Source organism: Vigna radiata, chromosome 5 (genome assembly GCF_000741045.1).
Source record: "Vigna radiata var. radiata cultivar VC1973A chromosome 5, Vradiata_ver6, whole genome shotgun sequence".
In the NCBI taxonomy this organism is placed as follows: Eukaryota; Viridiplantae; Streptophyta; class Magnoliopsida; order Fabales; family Fabaceae; genus Vigna; species Vigna radiata.
In genome coordinates this window covers 33,672,722-33,688,347 of record NC_028355.1, presented here as the reverse complement: position 1 = coordinate 33,688,347, position 15,626 = coordinate 33,672,722, and the positions used below count along the sequence as shown (strand labels likewise).

At 34.8% G+C, this 15,626-nt stretch overlaps 3 protein-coding genes across 10 annotated transcripts; 1 reads left to right on the top strand and 2 right to left on the bottom strand.

The window, feature by feature from the left end:
- Nucleotides 1-291: 291 nt before the first annotated feature.
- On the top strand, nucleotides 292-3,803 carry LOC106762499 (endoglucanase 9). Its single transcript, XM_014646458.2, has 6 exons — nucleotides 292-581; nucleotides 1,713-2,216; nucleotides 2,547-2,696; nucleotides 2,791-2,902; nucleotides 3,027-3,190; nucleotides 3,279-3,803. The coding sequence occupies exons 1-6, from the start codon at nucleotides 387-389 to the stop codon at nucleotides 3,603-3,605; spliced, it is 1,452 nt and encodes a 483-aa protein (XP_014501944.1). The 5' UTR covers nucleotides 292-386; the 3' UTR covers nucleotides 3,606-3,803.
- Nucleotides 3,804-4,687: 884 nt separating this feature from the next.
- On the bottom strand, nucleotides 4,688-7,234 carry LOC106762498 (zinc finger SWIM domain-containing protein 7). 3 transcript variants are annotated; one of them, XM_022781561.1, is made up of 7 exons: nucleotides 6,926-7,234; nucleotides 6,724-6,821; nucleotides 6,254-6,435; nucleotides 6,036-6,057; nucleotides 5,824-5,929; nucleotides 5,121-5,228; nucleotides 4,688-5,024 (listed from the first exon to the last, which is right to left on the bottom strand). In XM_022781561.1, the coding sequence occupies exons 3-7, from the start codon at nucleotides 6,279-6,281 to the stop codon at nucleotides 4,923-4,925; spliced, it is 366 nt and encodes a 121-aa protein (XP_022637282.1). In that variant the 5' UTR covers nucleotides 6,282-6,435; nucleotides 6,724-6,821; nucleotides 6,926-7,234; the 3' UTR covers nucleotides 4,688-4,922. The 3 variants fall into 3 exon arrangements, with proteins under 3 accessions (XP_022637282.1, XP_014501943.1, XP_022637281.1); XM_014646457.2 differs by lacking the exon at nucleotides 6,254-6,435 and having other exon boundaries at nucleotides 6,926-7,230; XM_022781560.1 differs by lacking the exon at nucleotides 6,254-6,435 and having other exon boundaries at nucleotides 7,107-7,221.
- Nucleotides 7,235-8,175: 941 nt separating this feature from the next.
- On the bottom strand, nucleotides 8,176-15,086 carry LOC106762362 (serine/threonine-protein kinase D6PKL1-like). 6 transcript variants are annotated; one of them, XM_022781555.1, is made up of 6 exons: nucleotides 14,598-15,086; nucleotides 11,921-13,714; nucleotides 9,925-11,379; nucleotides 9,397-9,660; nucleotides 8,801-8,957; nucleotides 8,176-8,538 (listed from the first exon to the last, which is right to left on the bottom strand). In XM_022781555.1, exons 2-3 carry the CDS (start codon nucleotides 13,564-13,566, stop codon nucleotides 10,539-10,541), a joined length of 2,487 nt encoding a protein of 828 aa, XP_022637276.1. In that variant the 5' UTR covers nucleotides 13,567-13,714; nucleotides 14,598-15,086; the 3' UTR covers nucleotides 8,176-8,538; nucleotides 8,801-8,957; nucleotides 9,397-9,660; nucleotides 9,925-10,538. The 6 variants fall into 6 exon arrangements, with proteins under 6 accessions (XP_022637276.1, XP_022637278.1, XP_022637279.1 ...); XM_022781557.1 differs by having other exon boundaries at nucleotides 9,508-9,660; XM_022781558.1 differs by having other exon boundaries at nucleotides 9,508-9,600.
- Nucleotides 15,087-15,626: the final 540 nt, after the last annotated feature.

The following is a 15,626-nucleotide window of genomic DNA, read 5'->3' as shown; positions in this document are numbered from 1 at the left end:
GTGACAATTGTCTTATCATGACAACTTCAAAAAATGGTGACAAAACAGGGTTAGTCACAACACTAAAAACCGTTCTAAACGGTTTCTGTAGTAAATGCTTCAATAATAATGATGCATGCATGTGTTAAAATCTGCATGCAAAACATTTTTCAAATTCCCACTTGAAACGGTTGAGGAAGTCTATGAAAGAGTATACTATATTATATTTCTGTCTCTTTTTAGTTGGGTCATTGAAAAGCCTTGATTCACGCCAAGAGATTGATTCTCCTCAGCATAATATAAAAAGGGAAGAACATAACTCATTTTGCTTCAACCAACAAGTCATACACAAAGACCATAGCAGAACACTTTTGGTGGTTCAACCAAGAAGATAGCAAAAAGTGATAATGGGAAATTCCTTGCTGTCATTATTCCTTTTTACCTTCTTGTTGGTGGGCAGTGTCCAATGTAACCCTAACTATGCAGATGCATTGGCCAAATCCTTATTGTTCTTCCAAGGACAGAGGTCAGGAAGGGTTCCTGCTGATCAGCAACTCAAATGGAGATCCAATTCTGGCCTCTTTGATGGTCGTCTTGCCAATGTAACAATCTCTTTTTTTCTGTCATTTTGTTTGTTTTATTTTGTGTTTGCTTGTTCAGCTCAAAGCATCATCACTCCATTGATTCTTATACTTTCTTTCTTCATTGTTGTCATCATAACTAAACTTGTTTATTTATGGGCAATATTCTGATATATTAGAAGCTTTCATTGCTCACTCTAACTAATGGTTATCCATGGATAAACACAATTTCTCTTGCTGTTTTTAATTCATATTTGAGTGCTGGGAAGATTAGTGTTCGATGGTAAACTTTTAATGATAAGGATACCTCCTTGTTGATTCAGAACTCTTTTCTTTTTACAGGTTCTAAGTTGGTTGAGTCTATTTATCATTGTCATGTTCTAAGTCAAATATTTCCTTGGAGTAAATTTTCATTGAGAAGTTGTTTTTCGAGTGACTTTTCTGCTGTTGTGGCATAATAATACACAGTAAAAGGACTGCTACAAAATAAATATTTACATTAAAAAATTTTCTATTTTGCACTATTTTTCACATTAAGTTTCTTTAGACAACTTTCTTTAAAAAAGTTGGACCAATCACGTTACAAGTCAACCGCTTTGATGATGCAGAAAATTGAGTATGCATTCTTTTTCTCTTTTTTAATTGCAAACAATATGCCATGCAATCATTCTCTTTACTCAAGTCTTGGAATGCGTGACTCTTTCAGTTTTACAAGTTTCATAGTCCTTATCTAACCCTTTGAGTAATGGTGTAAAGCAAGTTATAAAAAACAATACATGCTTAAATTAAATCAGTTTTGGTTAATTGGGTTGGAGATGTACTTTTAAACAGAAAGAAGAATGCCATCAGTTACTGATCTTTTCTAAAAATAAAAAGCTGTATGAGGAATATTGCAATACTTTGTAGTGGTGAAGTAGCATAGTTATCATGGTCTTGTTAAAGTTTAGTCAGAAACTAGTCTAATTATCATAACATATTAATAATTGAACTGATAAATATGATCTTCATATCTGTTTATGATGTTACGGCATATAATTAGATGATGAACATTCAACAAATCCATTCTAAAAGTCTTCATGAAAATAATCATCAGTTTCATATGATTCAGCTGAACAAGGAAGTGTCTGACCGTATCCAAACTTTGTATGGCAGGTGGATTTAAGTGGAGGTTACTATGATGCAGGAGATAATGTGAAGTTCAACTTTCCAATGGCTTACACGACCACCATGCTGTCATGGGGAACAATTGAATATGGGAAGAGAATGGGAGGACAGATAAAAGAGGCAAGAGCTGCAATTCGTTGGGCCACAGACTACCTTCTCAAGTGTGCTACATCTACACCTGGGAAGCTCTATGTTGGGGTTGGAGACCCAAATGTAGACCACAAATGTTGGGAAAGGCCAGAGGACATGGACACTGTCAGAACTGTGTATTGGGTCTCTCCCAATAAGCCTGGCTCAGATGTGGCTGCAGAAACTGCTGCTGCACTTGCTGCTGCATCCATTGTCTTCAGAAGGGTTGACCCAACATACTCTAAGCAGTTGTTAAGGACAGCCCAGCAGGTCTACCACTTTGCTTTGCAGTACCAAGGTTCATACAGTGATTCGCTTGGATCAGCAGTTTGCCCATTTTACTGCTCATATTCTGGTTTCAAGGTAAAACCATTTTTTTTATAGTTACTTGCTTCTTTGTTCCTTCCTGCTATTTTCCTTTCACTCAAAATTGAGTGGTTGGCATGCATTATTAAGAGAAAATAAGAGTTTAACTTCTACATACTGTCAGTCTAAATAAAGCATTTTACCCAGTCAGGCAATCAATAAAAAATCATAGTAGGTGTGATTTTCAAAACAGTTATTCTAAAAGTTATCAAACCTATCATACAAATTCGTGATTGGATGACAATGTAAAAAACATTTATACTAACAGTGCATAAGACTAATTACTTGGAAAATAGTGTGGTCTTACTAGCCTTTGTTTATTTTCAGGATGAACTGTTGTGGGGGGCTGCATGGCTTTTCAGAGCGACAAATGCTGTTTACTACTACAATTTGGTGAAGTCCTTGGGAGCTGATGATCAACCAGATATCTTCAGTTGGGACAACAAATATGCTGGTGCTCATGTTCTTCTCTCCAGGGTATATCATATTCTCCATGTGATGCAATTGAAAAATATCTAGAATCAACTTGTTTGTATGATGTTATCTGATTTATTGTGTATTGTTACTGCAGAGAGCATTGCTGAATGGCGATAAGAATTTTGATCAATACAAACAAGAAGCTGAGAATTTTATGTGCAAGATCCTGCCCAACTCTCCCTCCTCTAGTACACAATATACACAAGGTAAAGGCAACAACATCACTGAGTTTCACAGAAGTAATGTTACACAATTAGATCAATCTGAGTCATTCATTAGCAACATATAAGAAAATTCAAAAATGAAATTCTCAAGTACTTTTATGGGCAGGGGGACTCATGTACAAGCTTCCTGAAAGCAACCTCCAGTATGTGACTTCAATAACATTTTTGCTTACAACCTATTCAAAGTACATGGCAGCTACAAAACACACATTTAACTGTGGCGGTGTTTTGGTCACTCCAAATACCTTAAGAAGCATTGCAAAAAGACAGGTAATGCTCTTCACAAAAATTTGTAAGTTCAATATCCAATTCTCTTTTCCCTATTCTATGGTTGACAAAATTTATTGTAAAATTTCAGGTAGATTACATATTAGGTGAAAACCCATTAAAAATGTCCTACATGGTAGGCTATGGTCCATACTTTCCCAAGAGAATTCACCACAGAGGGTCTTCCTTGCCTTCAATAGCAGCTCATCCACAAACTATAGGCTGTGATGGAGGGTTTCAACCATTTTTCCACTCAATGAATCCTAATCCTAACATATTGATTGGAGCTGTAGTAGGAGGTCCAAACCAAAATGATGGATTCCCAGATGACCGCAGTGATTACAGCCATTCTGAGCCTGCAACTTACATCAATGGTGCTTTTGTTGGACCTTTGGCATACTTTGCTGGTATCCGTTAATGTTTGATTCAACCTAAATTGGAAGGTCAAGTAGTTATCAAAGTGTAGATGTTATCCTATCTGCACCCAACAAAGGGAGGTCTACCAACCAAAAAGGTCGGAATGGACTTTGAAGTTAGTGGTGTTCATTTATAGCCCCTTGACACAAAAAATGTAACTTTATCAAATATATTTACAATGCTTTATGCAACATGTTGACAGGTTCATCCACCCACCCTATCGCTGAATCTATCTCTTTCATGGTAATATCTAAACTGCTAAAATCAGATCTTTTTCATGAACAACATGCAAAGTTGGTACAGGCCAATAGAAAAAGAAATAATAAATTTAAACATGAAGATAGAAGTTAACTCTTAACAACCGTTAAGGGCAAAAGATATTTAAATTTTCTATGATACAGGTTAGCAAATAATGTATTTAAGAGAACTCAACTGCCTGCTAAATTTGAAGGCATGCAACACACTTTCTACAAGACTCATACACTCTATCGTTGATAAAAATTTATGGAAAACTACGAAGTCATGAGTGGGGATTTGGGTCCTCTAAATTCACTGGTTCACTTGACTTTAAATAATAAAGTGCAACTTACAATATGTTATCAGAAAATCAATGGTTTAAAATTGTGATAAAATGAGAAAAAAAGTTCTAAATCTAATTAAAGTCAATACTTGATTTCTAATTAATACACATTATTTCACTCAATCCTCTCAAGTATATTTTCTTCACTACTACAGTAGATTCCCTCACTTTAGAGTGGTCAAATCCAGCTGAGTGGAGCTCATAATTAGAGATCCCACGACATTGTGATTTTAAAATAAATTTCAGTTAATATATGATAATGTGTTTAAAAGCGTGCATTGCAAGCATTTCTCTACTGATTTCTCTACTAATTAACCTCTATATTAAAACAACTTTACATTATTATCACAATATTTAACCTAAATTCAACAATTTTCCCAAGAAAACTTGCAAACACTCAGTTCATTGGAAATTTGGAATAACCTGATGTTTCTCTTAGTAAAAACACTCGCTTCAGAAACTATTTAGTTCATAACAATCTCAATCAAACAAATTTCGACAGCTTGTATAAGGTTATTTTTATAAAAAGGAAGAAAAAATGTTAAAAAGTCTACCACAAATGGCTTTTAGTGCTTCATCTGTTCTTGCTTTTGCCCATCTAAATACACTTTTTTACGGATAAGATGTTCTTGTTTTTGCCCATGTAATACATATTAACTAAATCTAAAGATGATATGTTCCTTGCTCTATAAAATCAATATTAAATAAATTATACAGTGTTAATCTACAAAGCAAGGGCTATATTCTGGATAGTAACAGAGCTAGCTCCTCATCAGACACGTTAACTTCAGTATATGATCCCAAAGATGCAGCAAGTCTTGCAGCTAACTGATGTTTACACTGGAACACACACAATACACATTGTATATTTCAGCATTAGAATAATATTAATGTTTATAATCAACTGAAGATGATTAAACATGTATATGGGCGTACACAAAGTTGTTCTCCTCTGTTGACGACGTCATAAAAGAAAGAATGACAAGCACAAAAATTCTCTGCAAAACAGAGATATTGGTCTTTTCTTCGGGATTCTCCTGTAACCTAAACAAGGGAATAAAGAATGCATGATCCATATCAAATAAATGAATGGTTCTTTAGATTCACAAAAGTCAAAACATTTTTTACTTGACATGAAATAATTGACAGTATCCATTCTCTATCTTTTACTTTTATCTTTTTTCATATACATGTATCACAAAAATATCCTCAAAGAATCAAAGAGGACAACAATGCTGTGCCACTTTAGTTGTACAACAACCGCTTTCCCATCAAGTCTCAATATTGTCAAGCAAACACTAAAAGTTTTTATATATATTTAAAATATTCAAAATTTGAAAGCCAGGGACATATATATATATATATTGTTTTGTCAACTTAGAGCTTATAAATCATTTCAACTCTATTTTTTCACATCTCAAATGCTACAACCACCTTACATCTTTTTATATTTCCATCTTCTCTTATAATAACATTACTCATTGGATTTATCCCTTTTTTTTCTCTTTTTTTCTTCCTATCTCTTTCTTTCCTACTGGCATGTGGGGTGAGAAAATACTTATTTTTTAAATCGTATATCTGAATTTTAAGTAAAATTTGACCCATTCAAGGCAATAGAAGAGAGGTGGGAAGGTTAAACCTGAAAGATAAACCTTCCACTGGGGTGAGCAGATATCTTGTTGACACCTCTTTGGTCAACAATTCTAGTGGCTCCCTCGAAGTTCTTGCCAAACAAGAAATGCAAACTGGTTTCAAGTTGCATAAAGACCAAAACACAACTTCAATACAAACACAATGCGGGGCAATAATGATTTGAAAAGAACAGAAAGGAATGGGAAGCAATTGACTAACGTCCAAAGTTGATCATCATTCACTGCAACATGAAAATAAGATGGTCTTGGGTCACAAATCAATACTTCAAAGTAAGGTTTTAAAAAACCATCCAACCCCATAATTGCAGATTTACAGCCACAATTGATAAATGCCCAAGTATCTGGGTATCCGCGTTTAAAAACTAGAAATTACGAGAAGAGAACTAAGTGCTTAAAAATTCCACAAGCATCTCATACTTGTCAATACAAGACTTAGGCATCTCATAATACCCAATTCCCCATCAGAGTGTCACCCTTAAGAGTGGAGGTTCCGATAACTTTCACTATTAAACATTTTACAAAGTAACACTTCCTTCAATTTCCTGGTTGGTAGAAACCCTCTGTGTGGATAGCCCTTTCCAAAACAGCGACAACCAATCCTATTACCAATTGATAAACTCTCACATTAGTGGAAACCCCATAAAAAGTGACAGGATTGTGACTGTAATTGTGGCTGCATTAGCAGCATTTCTCCTCAATTTTCTATCACATCAAGGATTGCTACGAAACCACAACCACAATTGCAACCACAAGGGCAAGGTTTATTGAGTTTTCACTACATATTTAGATATCATTATACAAAATTTTCGGTAATATCAAGGACTGGCAAACTGCCGCCACAATTCAAAACCTTGATTAAAAGTATATAAAGTAATCAAGTAACTCACCTTTGTGTGTAGACTCAATTTCCTTCCATATTGTCTCTGCTACCAAACAGCTTGCACTCATTCTCTTACTAGCAATTGGTTACTGAGAATATACCAATCTGTGATTTTGAGTAATCAATCAACATACAACAATAAAACAAAATGGTATTAATTTGATTATTATAAAAATTATTAATGAACAGAAGAAAAGAAGAAACCTTACCTTAGTAATGAAATAAAAACCCAACCAAACTAAACCAAACCCGTTCTCTTCCTTACTTCATCCCCATTCAATCAAATAATGCTACACTTCCATTGCAATCCACACACATATGTACATATAGAGAGAGTAATAAAGAGAAAGAGGGGAAGGAGCGGAGGCCTACGGCGGAAAGGCCGTGTACCTGCCGGCGCCGGAATTGGCCGCGCTCCTCACACAACAACCACGCTTGACGACGGAGTGTAGTTGGTGAGAGAGAAGAAAAGGGTCTGCTGTGTTTAAAAAAGTCAAATATGTAAGACTTGAACTCAAATATTAGAGTAATAATTATGATATTAATAATTTATTGTAAATACATTAATAATTTTCATTTAAAGTTTTAATTATTATATTTATTAAAATATATTAAGAACGTTGGAGATTTATATACCATTTTTTAATTGTATGTATTATTTTAAAAGAAGAAGAAGAACTCGGAGAAAGAGATAAAGGTTTTACATAAAATATCCTTATATCTAGTTTTATCATATGTAAAAAAGTGTTATTTTTAAATCATTTATATTTTTGTAATTAATGTCAAGTTAAATTAATGTCGTGGGACTATATTTATATTTTACACGTCATCTTTCGTTAATAAAAATAAAATTCTTAATTATCTCAATTAAAACTTTCATTATAATTAATGATAAAAACTAAAAATAAAGAATACTAAGGAAATGTCGGGAAATTAAAAGCTAAAGATAAAAAATTGTGAAGACAAAAAAGACAAGATAATATTTTTAGAAATTCAAAACATATTTAAACCACTTAAAAATTTTGGTAAAACATTTTTAATGTCTAATATTTTTGTACAAACGAAATTGATTCTTATATTAAAAAAAAATGAGAATGTAATTCAGTTTTTAATATTTTTTATTTAAAAATAAAAGGCTAAATCTATAATTTTTAAAAAGTTTAATAATAAATTTTATTAATATAAAAGTACAAAGAGCTTGTCTACAACTTATCTCATACTAAAAATAATATCACATATATTTGAATCTTGGTCTATTCGACACAAGTCCTTACCACTTAACCAATATTAGGAAGACTTTGATCACATTTGACTGAAAAGTATAAATATTAAACTATATTTTAAAAATTATATATTTTCCAATACTTTAGGATAATCAGAAATATGCTGTTTGATCTAAGTTTTATAAGCACATTTCTCAGCATGTGCATGTCAATTGACTATCCTTTGTCCTAGTGGATGCTCCTGTAACACTTCTTGCACTGTCATTTCCATGCATGGGAATATTACAGAATTGATATGACAAAACTCAACGAAATGAATCTATGAACACAAATTAGGCTGTTATATGATATTCTCTCCCAAATTGAACACACTCAATGAAAGGTTGTTGATGCAATTGATATCAAGTAATGGTTTAATTTGGATGGAAATCTGCAGCTGAATTACTTCAACACCTTGCATCCATGCTTTCTTTCTTGTAAACTGTTGATTAATTGAAAGCCAGAATGGCAGTGACACCAACAACACAGAATCAACTTCAGTGTCACACTTAGTCTGTAATGAAAAAAACTGTTACGTCCCAAAGCAAGTGATTTAACATCTGCATGACAACAAAACACAGATAAAGGTACAATGGAGGTAACAGCTCAAAATAAGATATGCATAGCTGCCACACTGATATTCAGTAAAATATTCTGAGACGTTCCATCATTCAATGTGACTAAAAAGAGAGAGAGAATCAAAGTGTGTGTATGTATACGTGTATGTATGTGTATGTGTATAAGTCTGCCCCTTTCAATTTGTAATGTGATCAGTTTAACAACTATTCCGAGGTACTACAAAAAGTACCACGCCATGCGTACCTGGGATTGATTTTAACTCTAATGGAAGTGGTTCAACATTGATAATATTTGCCCCAGTAGAATTAGATCTTCTGGATGTTTAATAAGTGATCAAGATTCCTTCTGTGTATGTTCATTCACTGGTTCTAATTATTGTTCAACAATGATCCTCTGGTATCTGCAAGTTCATCCAACCCAAGCACCACCGGATTACATAAAAAGATAGGTACCAAACATTCAAAACATTACAAGAAAAGGCAGGAAGCAAAAAACATATCAGGTGATGCTCCACTTGATTCAGGAAGTAATAAAACACCTTTTTCAGCCTTTTGGATAGGATCAAGTGGTATTCAGGGAGAGAGTCAAGTTAGAAGAGTTTAAAACCATGAAAACAATCTGATCTTGCATACGTGCATAGATATATGTAATGCAATCGCAGAAAAAAATACTTTTGTAAGTCACAAAACAAAGGAAAAGTAAAATCAATGGGGGAACTGTGTATAAATTGCTTAAATAACAATGATTTTGTTTTATATGTAATTTCAGCCTCAGGAAATTACATTGTACAAGTCAATACATGAAAATTTTAACAAAATAATTTGATATACCAAATATACCTTCGGCAGCTCATGACTTGCACAGAGCATCCAACTCTAGTTCATGCACATCATGGCTTTGGCTGTTTTGATTTTATCTACAAGTTGAACCAACCAATAGTTATAATTTACCTTTTGCAAACCTGTGATATCCATCATCCTGACCAGTAAATGCTTGGACTTTGGCATGGTCATGTGTGTTACATGATGAGCACATCAGTTATCCTGTATCATCAGTGTTCACATCAAACTAGGGGCATGTTCAGTTGAGTTTCTTCATTCACACTTCAAGAAGAGAATAAGAGATAAAATGTAAAATAAATTTCTGCGTAAGTTAAAAACACTCTATACACAAGTTAAATATTTAATTTGGGACAAGTTAAATGAAGTTGTTTCTACAAATTCGCTTACCCATAAGCTAGTTTTAGCTAATGGAGAAGTTTTTTTTGTCTTATTTTTTTTCTGCTAAAGACATTTATGGAGAAATTTATCCAATCAGATCCTAGATAGAAAATTATACTCCAAAGCTGGTCAACTTCATATACTGACCCTTTTCCAAAGCTGCCAGTCACTGGAAATTTGCATGCCAATATCTCCAATCTATGCTTTAAACCAAGAAAACACCCACTACTGCATACAACAAGAAAACCAGCGATGCCATTGTTATGCTTATCTACATTTCTGCATTGGCAGATAAATGAAACTTATCTCACGGAATTGCTAAATTGCAAAAGCCAGTAACAAACTTGAATGGCTTCCATTTAGAAATTACTTTTGCGTATGTACTGTAACTAATTAACTGTACAAGTATGCAACTAACCAGAGAGTATTAAAAAAACCTAGAGATAAAGGAGTTTGGGAATGTTTCAACCATGGGGGAAAATGCAAAAGGGGAATGAAATATCCATTGATAATATCATATAGAGGCAGACAAACCAAAGAAATCATTTTGTTTCCTTTACCGATTTGAAACTTCTAGTACAGTATAAACATATACTAATCTATCTATTTGTTACATGGTTTGGATTACATTTCTGCTATAAGCTATACTAAATGTTATATGGATGAGATTGGGTTTTGAAACCAAGTCAAGTTCAATTCAACTTCCTACCCCTCATAAAGAGAAACGAAAAAGGAAACTGGGGTTGGAAAGGACTGAGTATCTAAAACAGCTCAAACTCTTCACAATCTTTTATATCCTCTAAATCATTTGCATTCTCCTTATTTGCAGCCATATATGGAGCACTTGTTCCAAAATCCCGAAACTTGGGGAGCTCTGGTGGTGCCGCACACCGTATTAGAGCCCAATTGAGGCCTTCAAAAAACGGGTGCTGCTTTATTTCAGCAGCACCTTTTACAGAACCTAATCGATTTTCAGGATCCTTTATCAACAACCCTCTGATCAAGTCTCTGGCATGAAAACTGACTATTGGAGCACCAGGGAACTTTAGGCATTGTGACACAACATTGGCTAATGTGTCCTCATTTGATTGGCCTTTGAATGGAGTCTTACCATATAAAAGCTCAAACAAAAGTATACCAAAAGTCCACCAGTCAACTGCACTCCCATGACCCTCACCCTTGATGATCTCCGGAGCAAGATATTCATAGGTTCCAACAAAGGAGTTAGACCGTGCACTGGTAGGCTCCACTACAAGCTGTGGCAGTGGACCAACATGAGAAGCTATGTCAGACTTCATCTTTCGGGATTTTGCTCCAGTAGATAATAGAATGGGAGTAAAGCACGAAACTTGCCAATCTGGTTGGAGACAGAAAGGGTGTATGCAGCTAGCTTCAGAACAGGTCTTCTTCGTGGCATCTGTGTCAGGTGAAGATGACTTGACTAACATTGGATTGACGGAACACCTGAGTGACAAATCAAAATCTGTCAGCATAATATGACCATCTTCTCGTACTAGGATATTTTCCGGCTTTAGGTCTCGATACACAACTCCCAGCATATGCAAATACTCCAGGGCAAGAAGAACCTCAGCAACATAAAACCTGCAAATGTGATGCCATGACTATATTGAAGAACGGATGAAAAACTTGTCAACTTGCCATGCATTGAAACACATGAATCTGTTTCTGGTAAAGTGAAAATGAGACAATACAACATTCACACTTAATCTGCGTCTTTTTGAGTTGAAGGCTAAACAAAACATTTTTTGGTACATCGATCAAGTTAATTTCAAACAGTTCTCTTTGATTCAGTTCTCTTGGGGAATTCTATAGTTATCAACTAAAGAATTTATGCGCACATGCATCTGTTCTCTTTAAATTTCATTCATCAAGGTTACCTCACTTCCATTCTCCAAAAGTTTAAACTAGGTTTTCCAGTTCAGTGCATAGCATCAAACATAAAATGCTAGCCGGACTAAGAAATAAATGCTGCAATGAACAAATTACCATTAAGGTCTACTGGACTCAGAATATAAAAATTACCTTGGGTTAAAAAAATATGAACTTGCTCTACCCAGACACCGATTGAATTTCAAAATATATTTTCTAGTCACGAAGGAATGGAAAAGTTCACAACTCCTACCTTGTTGCTTGTTCCGAGAAACTCTTGTATGACTGCCTCTGTCGCAGCACATGCAGATCTCCTCCTGGACAATACTCCATAACCAAGCAAGAGAGCTTATCTGTTGCAATATAGGAGTACAGCGTGGGAAGAAAAGGATGGTCCAGCATCTGAAGGATCTCTCTCTCAGTTTGGGCCCTGAACATTTTCTTCCGACTCGACAAAAATTCATTGTCCATCACTTTGAGCGCAAAAAGGCAGCTTGTACCAATTAGTTCCGCAAGGTAAACAGTTCCAATGTCCCCACTACCAAGCCTCTTTAGCAGCTTAAAGTGCTTCAAATTTAAATTACCATGTTGCTGCTGCACAACTCGGATAACTTCCCATCTCATGTGTTTTGACATGTGAGGTCTGTGGCCACCACGGCTGGAACCACTTAGACTGCTTTCCTCACTGATGCTTGTGCTACTACTATACTCACCAATGCTACTTTTTGAACTTTGAGAGAAGTCGCCCTTTTCCTTTGATCTTGATTTCTCATCAACTTTTGTCACCAGAAACTTAGTTCTCTTGTTGCAGTTCAAGCTGAAACCAGGCTTGCTTGAATCTGTACCAACACTATTGGAGCTAACTTCAATGCTATGATTTGAACAGCTTGGAGACAATTTCTCATTTTCTTTCACTCCGTGCTTCAAATCAGAATTTTCAACCTCCTTGTCCAAATTACTTGTAAATGGAGTGGAGCAGCTTGAGGCAGAACTAGAATCCTGCTTTACTTTTTTCTTAAGGAAATTCAAGTTATTGAATATTGGCTTTGACAAACATGTACTACTGCTTATAGATTTATCCCCTCCATTGCCAGCGCTAGAGCTAAGTGGACAAGATGCAGGATGTAAATTTGATTCCTGCCCCTTACCTGGCATTGAAGAACTGAGAGAAGCTTTGCTTAAGGAAACAGGATCCCTTAGAACCTCTGGCACCACATCACTAGCACAGGCAACTGGTGACAAATTTGCAAGTATTGGTGTTCCAATGTCCACGACTGGTTTGTAACCCTCAACCTCTAAAGGCAGAGGAACAATTTGATCTTGGGATGAAAATCCAATCATCATTTCTTTAGGTTTTTTAGCATCAACCAAAGGACTAGTACAATGATCAATTGAACTTGATATAGATACACCGGGCAATTTATTAGAAGGTGCAGTAGATATCTCTGGCACTAGAGAAATTTCTACCAAGTTCCCTTTCCCCTCATCTACCACTGCTGTGTACAACCTTTTGATGGTGCCAGCCTCTGATGCTCTAGATGAACTGCATGGCTTAGACAATCTTTTCAAAGCAGCCATTTCTGAGGCCTGAGAGATGCACAATCCTCTAAGTGCCTGCTTCAAACTTACAGGCTCTGAGATGCCAATTCCTGATGCCTGAGATGAACTGACTTTTATTGGCCTTTTAAGAGCATTCTTTTGTAACCGTGATGAACTGTGACCTCTTGATGAACTTTTAATATCAATGGCCTGGAAAAGCTGATTAATATCATTCTCAATGGAATACCTTTTCCCTGATTTGTGAGCACAACTACTCTCAGGTTTGTCAACCGTTTTAATCTCAGATATTATTTCTTCCCTTGATTCCACTATCTCACATGTACTACCAGAGGTGTCCATATTTGATAGATGACAAGTTGAAAATTAAAAATAGGAAACTCAGCTTTAGCCCAGTTTCAAAGATAAGTCACAGAGGATAGCACAGAAGTACAAAACCGCAAAGGGCACCTCCAAATTTCTCTTCAGTCATAACTCTCGGCATCCAAACCTGAAATTTTAACATTGATATTGCAGATAGGTCATGACAATAATAACGGAACAAATGAAGAGATTTACTCTAATGCCATTATTTATCTATGAATTCATCATGAACATTCATCACAAGTTTGGGAAACAATGTATTTAGCTACAAAGGCAGACACATGCATAATGCATTTGAAAACCAAATTGTCAGAAAAACTGAAGTGGATTTTCACCCCACATTTCACTCTCCTAAGCCATCCTTGCAATTTGAAAGTCCAATACATTTTTATTACTGAACTCTAAAAGGAGACAATTCATTTCTTCCTCCACTCCCATCTTGGGCCACCACAAGCATTTACATCCATAATGGAGGAGAGCAAGCATGGAGCACCTTTTTGTTTAGATTTTGTGTTTGAATATGTGAATGTGGAAGTGGTATACTTTTCTTGATTTTGTAAGAACGGTAAGCACACGTGAGAATTGATATCAAGGGAAAAAGGAAAGATCAAGACTCGCAATCCAATACATGGAATTAGTACCACAATTAGAGCTAAAAAATCCTTGGATTCGAAGCCAGGTGGACAAGAAGGAAGCTCAATCAAAGAGACAATTCAAAAACAAAATAAAAGTAAAATCCATGAAACAAATAAATACGTTTGCCAATTATCCTCCCCGTGGATCAAAATTAAAAGAGGAGCTAAAACACTAAAACAGAAGTTAAAGCATTACAAAAAAAAAAAATCACAATCAAATTGAAAAAACATCATTCAAGGAAAGAAAAAGAGTCTACTGCAAAATCAAGCAAACATGATCCAACCAACCAGAAAACCAAAACAAAATCTGGAACAAAAAAACCATGCCAACATCAATTACAGAACAACAAAGAACAAAAAAGTGATAAACATCACCTGAAACAGCTCCAAAATCCCAAAAAAGCGGTGTGAAGGGGAATTGAAAGACCCAAAAGCGTAATACATGAAAAGCAACCGAAAGAGAAAGAGCATGCCAATGGTATGGCTAGGGTTTGAAGTTTGAAGTTTGAAGTTGAGAGAGAGAGAGAGAAGGAAGGAAAAGGCAAAAGGGTGAATATGGTGAAAGAGGAAAGAGAAAACAGAAAAGGTTGAAAGAGTAATCACGAGAAGGATGAGAGGCAGAAAGAGCAGTGTGACAGTGGCAACAATTGCTGTTCCTATTGCTATTAACTACACCTCCTACCACCTACTGCTACTACTCCTTCCCTTTTCTCTGCAATCTAATGCTGCAAAAACAAAAAAAAAAAAAAAAAAAAAAAACATTTACTATGATTTATGTTATGTTGTGTGTGTGATGTACACAACATTAACACATGGTGTTGTGTTGCAGAGACACATACATTATACACACGACGATGACTGAGAGCATACCGCATACCAGACGCTTAATGTGCATTCACGTTAATAACATTTTTTTATCATACTAAAAATAAATTATAATATAACCATATTTGTTATAGTGAATATACTATTATGGAAGCTATATGAATTGTAAAATAATTAACCAAGTATTATTTTATAAAATAATTATCAGTTATTTTATACTGTATTCATAATTTGTAAAAAAAAATATTATAGAAGTATATGATTGCTATCACAATAATCAATCCTGCATCATTATCAATTGATAGTGTAGTTTAATGACATAAGTACAACAATAAATAAATTATAAGTCTAAGATTTTTGTATTTTTTGCTATATTTTTTACATTCGATTGAGTTCTAAAATCAATAAATAAATTATACTTCTAAGATTTTTGTATTAATTTTTTGCTATATTTTTTTAATGCATAGTGTTAAAGTACCCTCTTTAGACTAACAATTTTTATTTAGTATTCTTAGTGATAATTTAGTATTTAAAAGATTAACAAATTTAATTTAATTCTTCTATAGATAATTTGTGTGG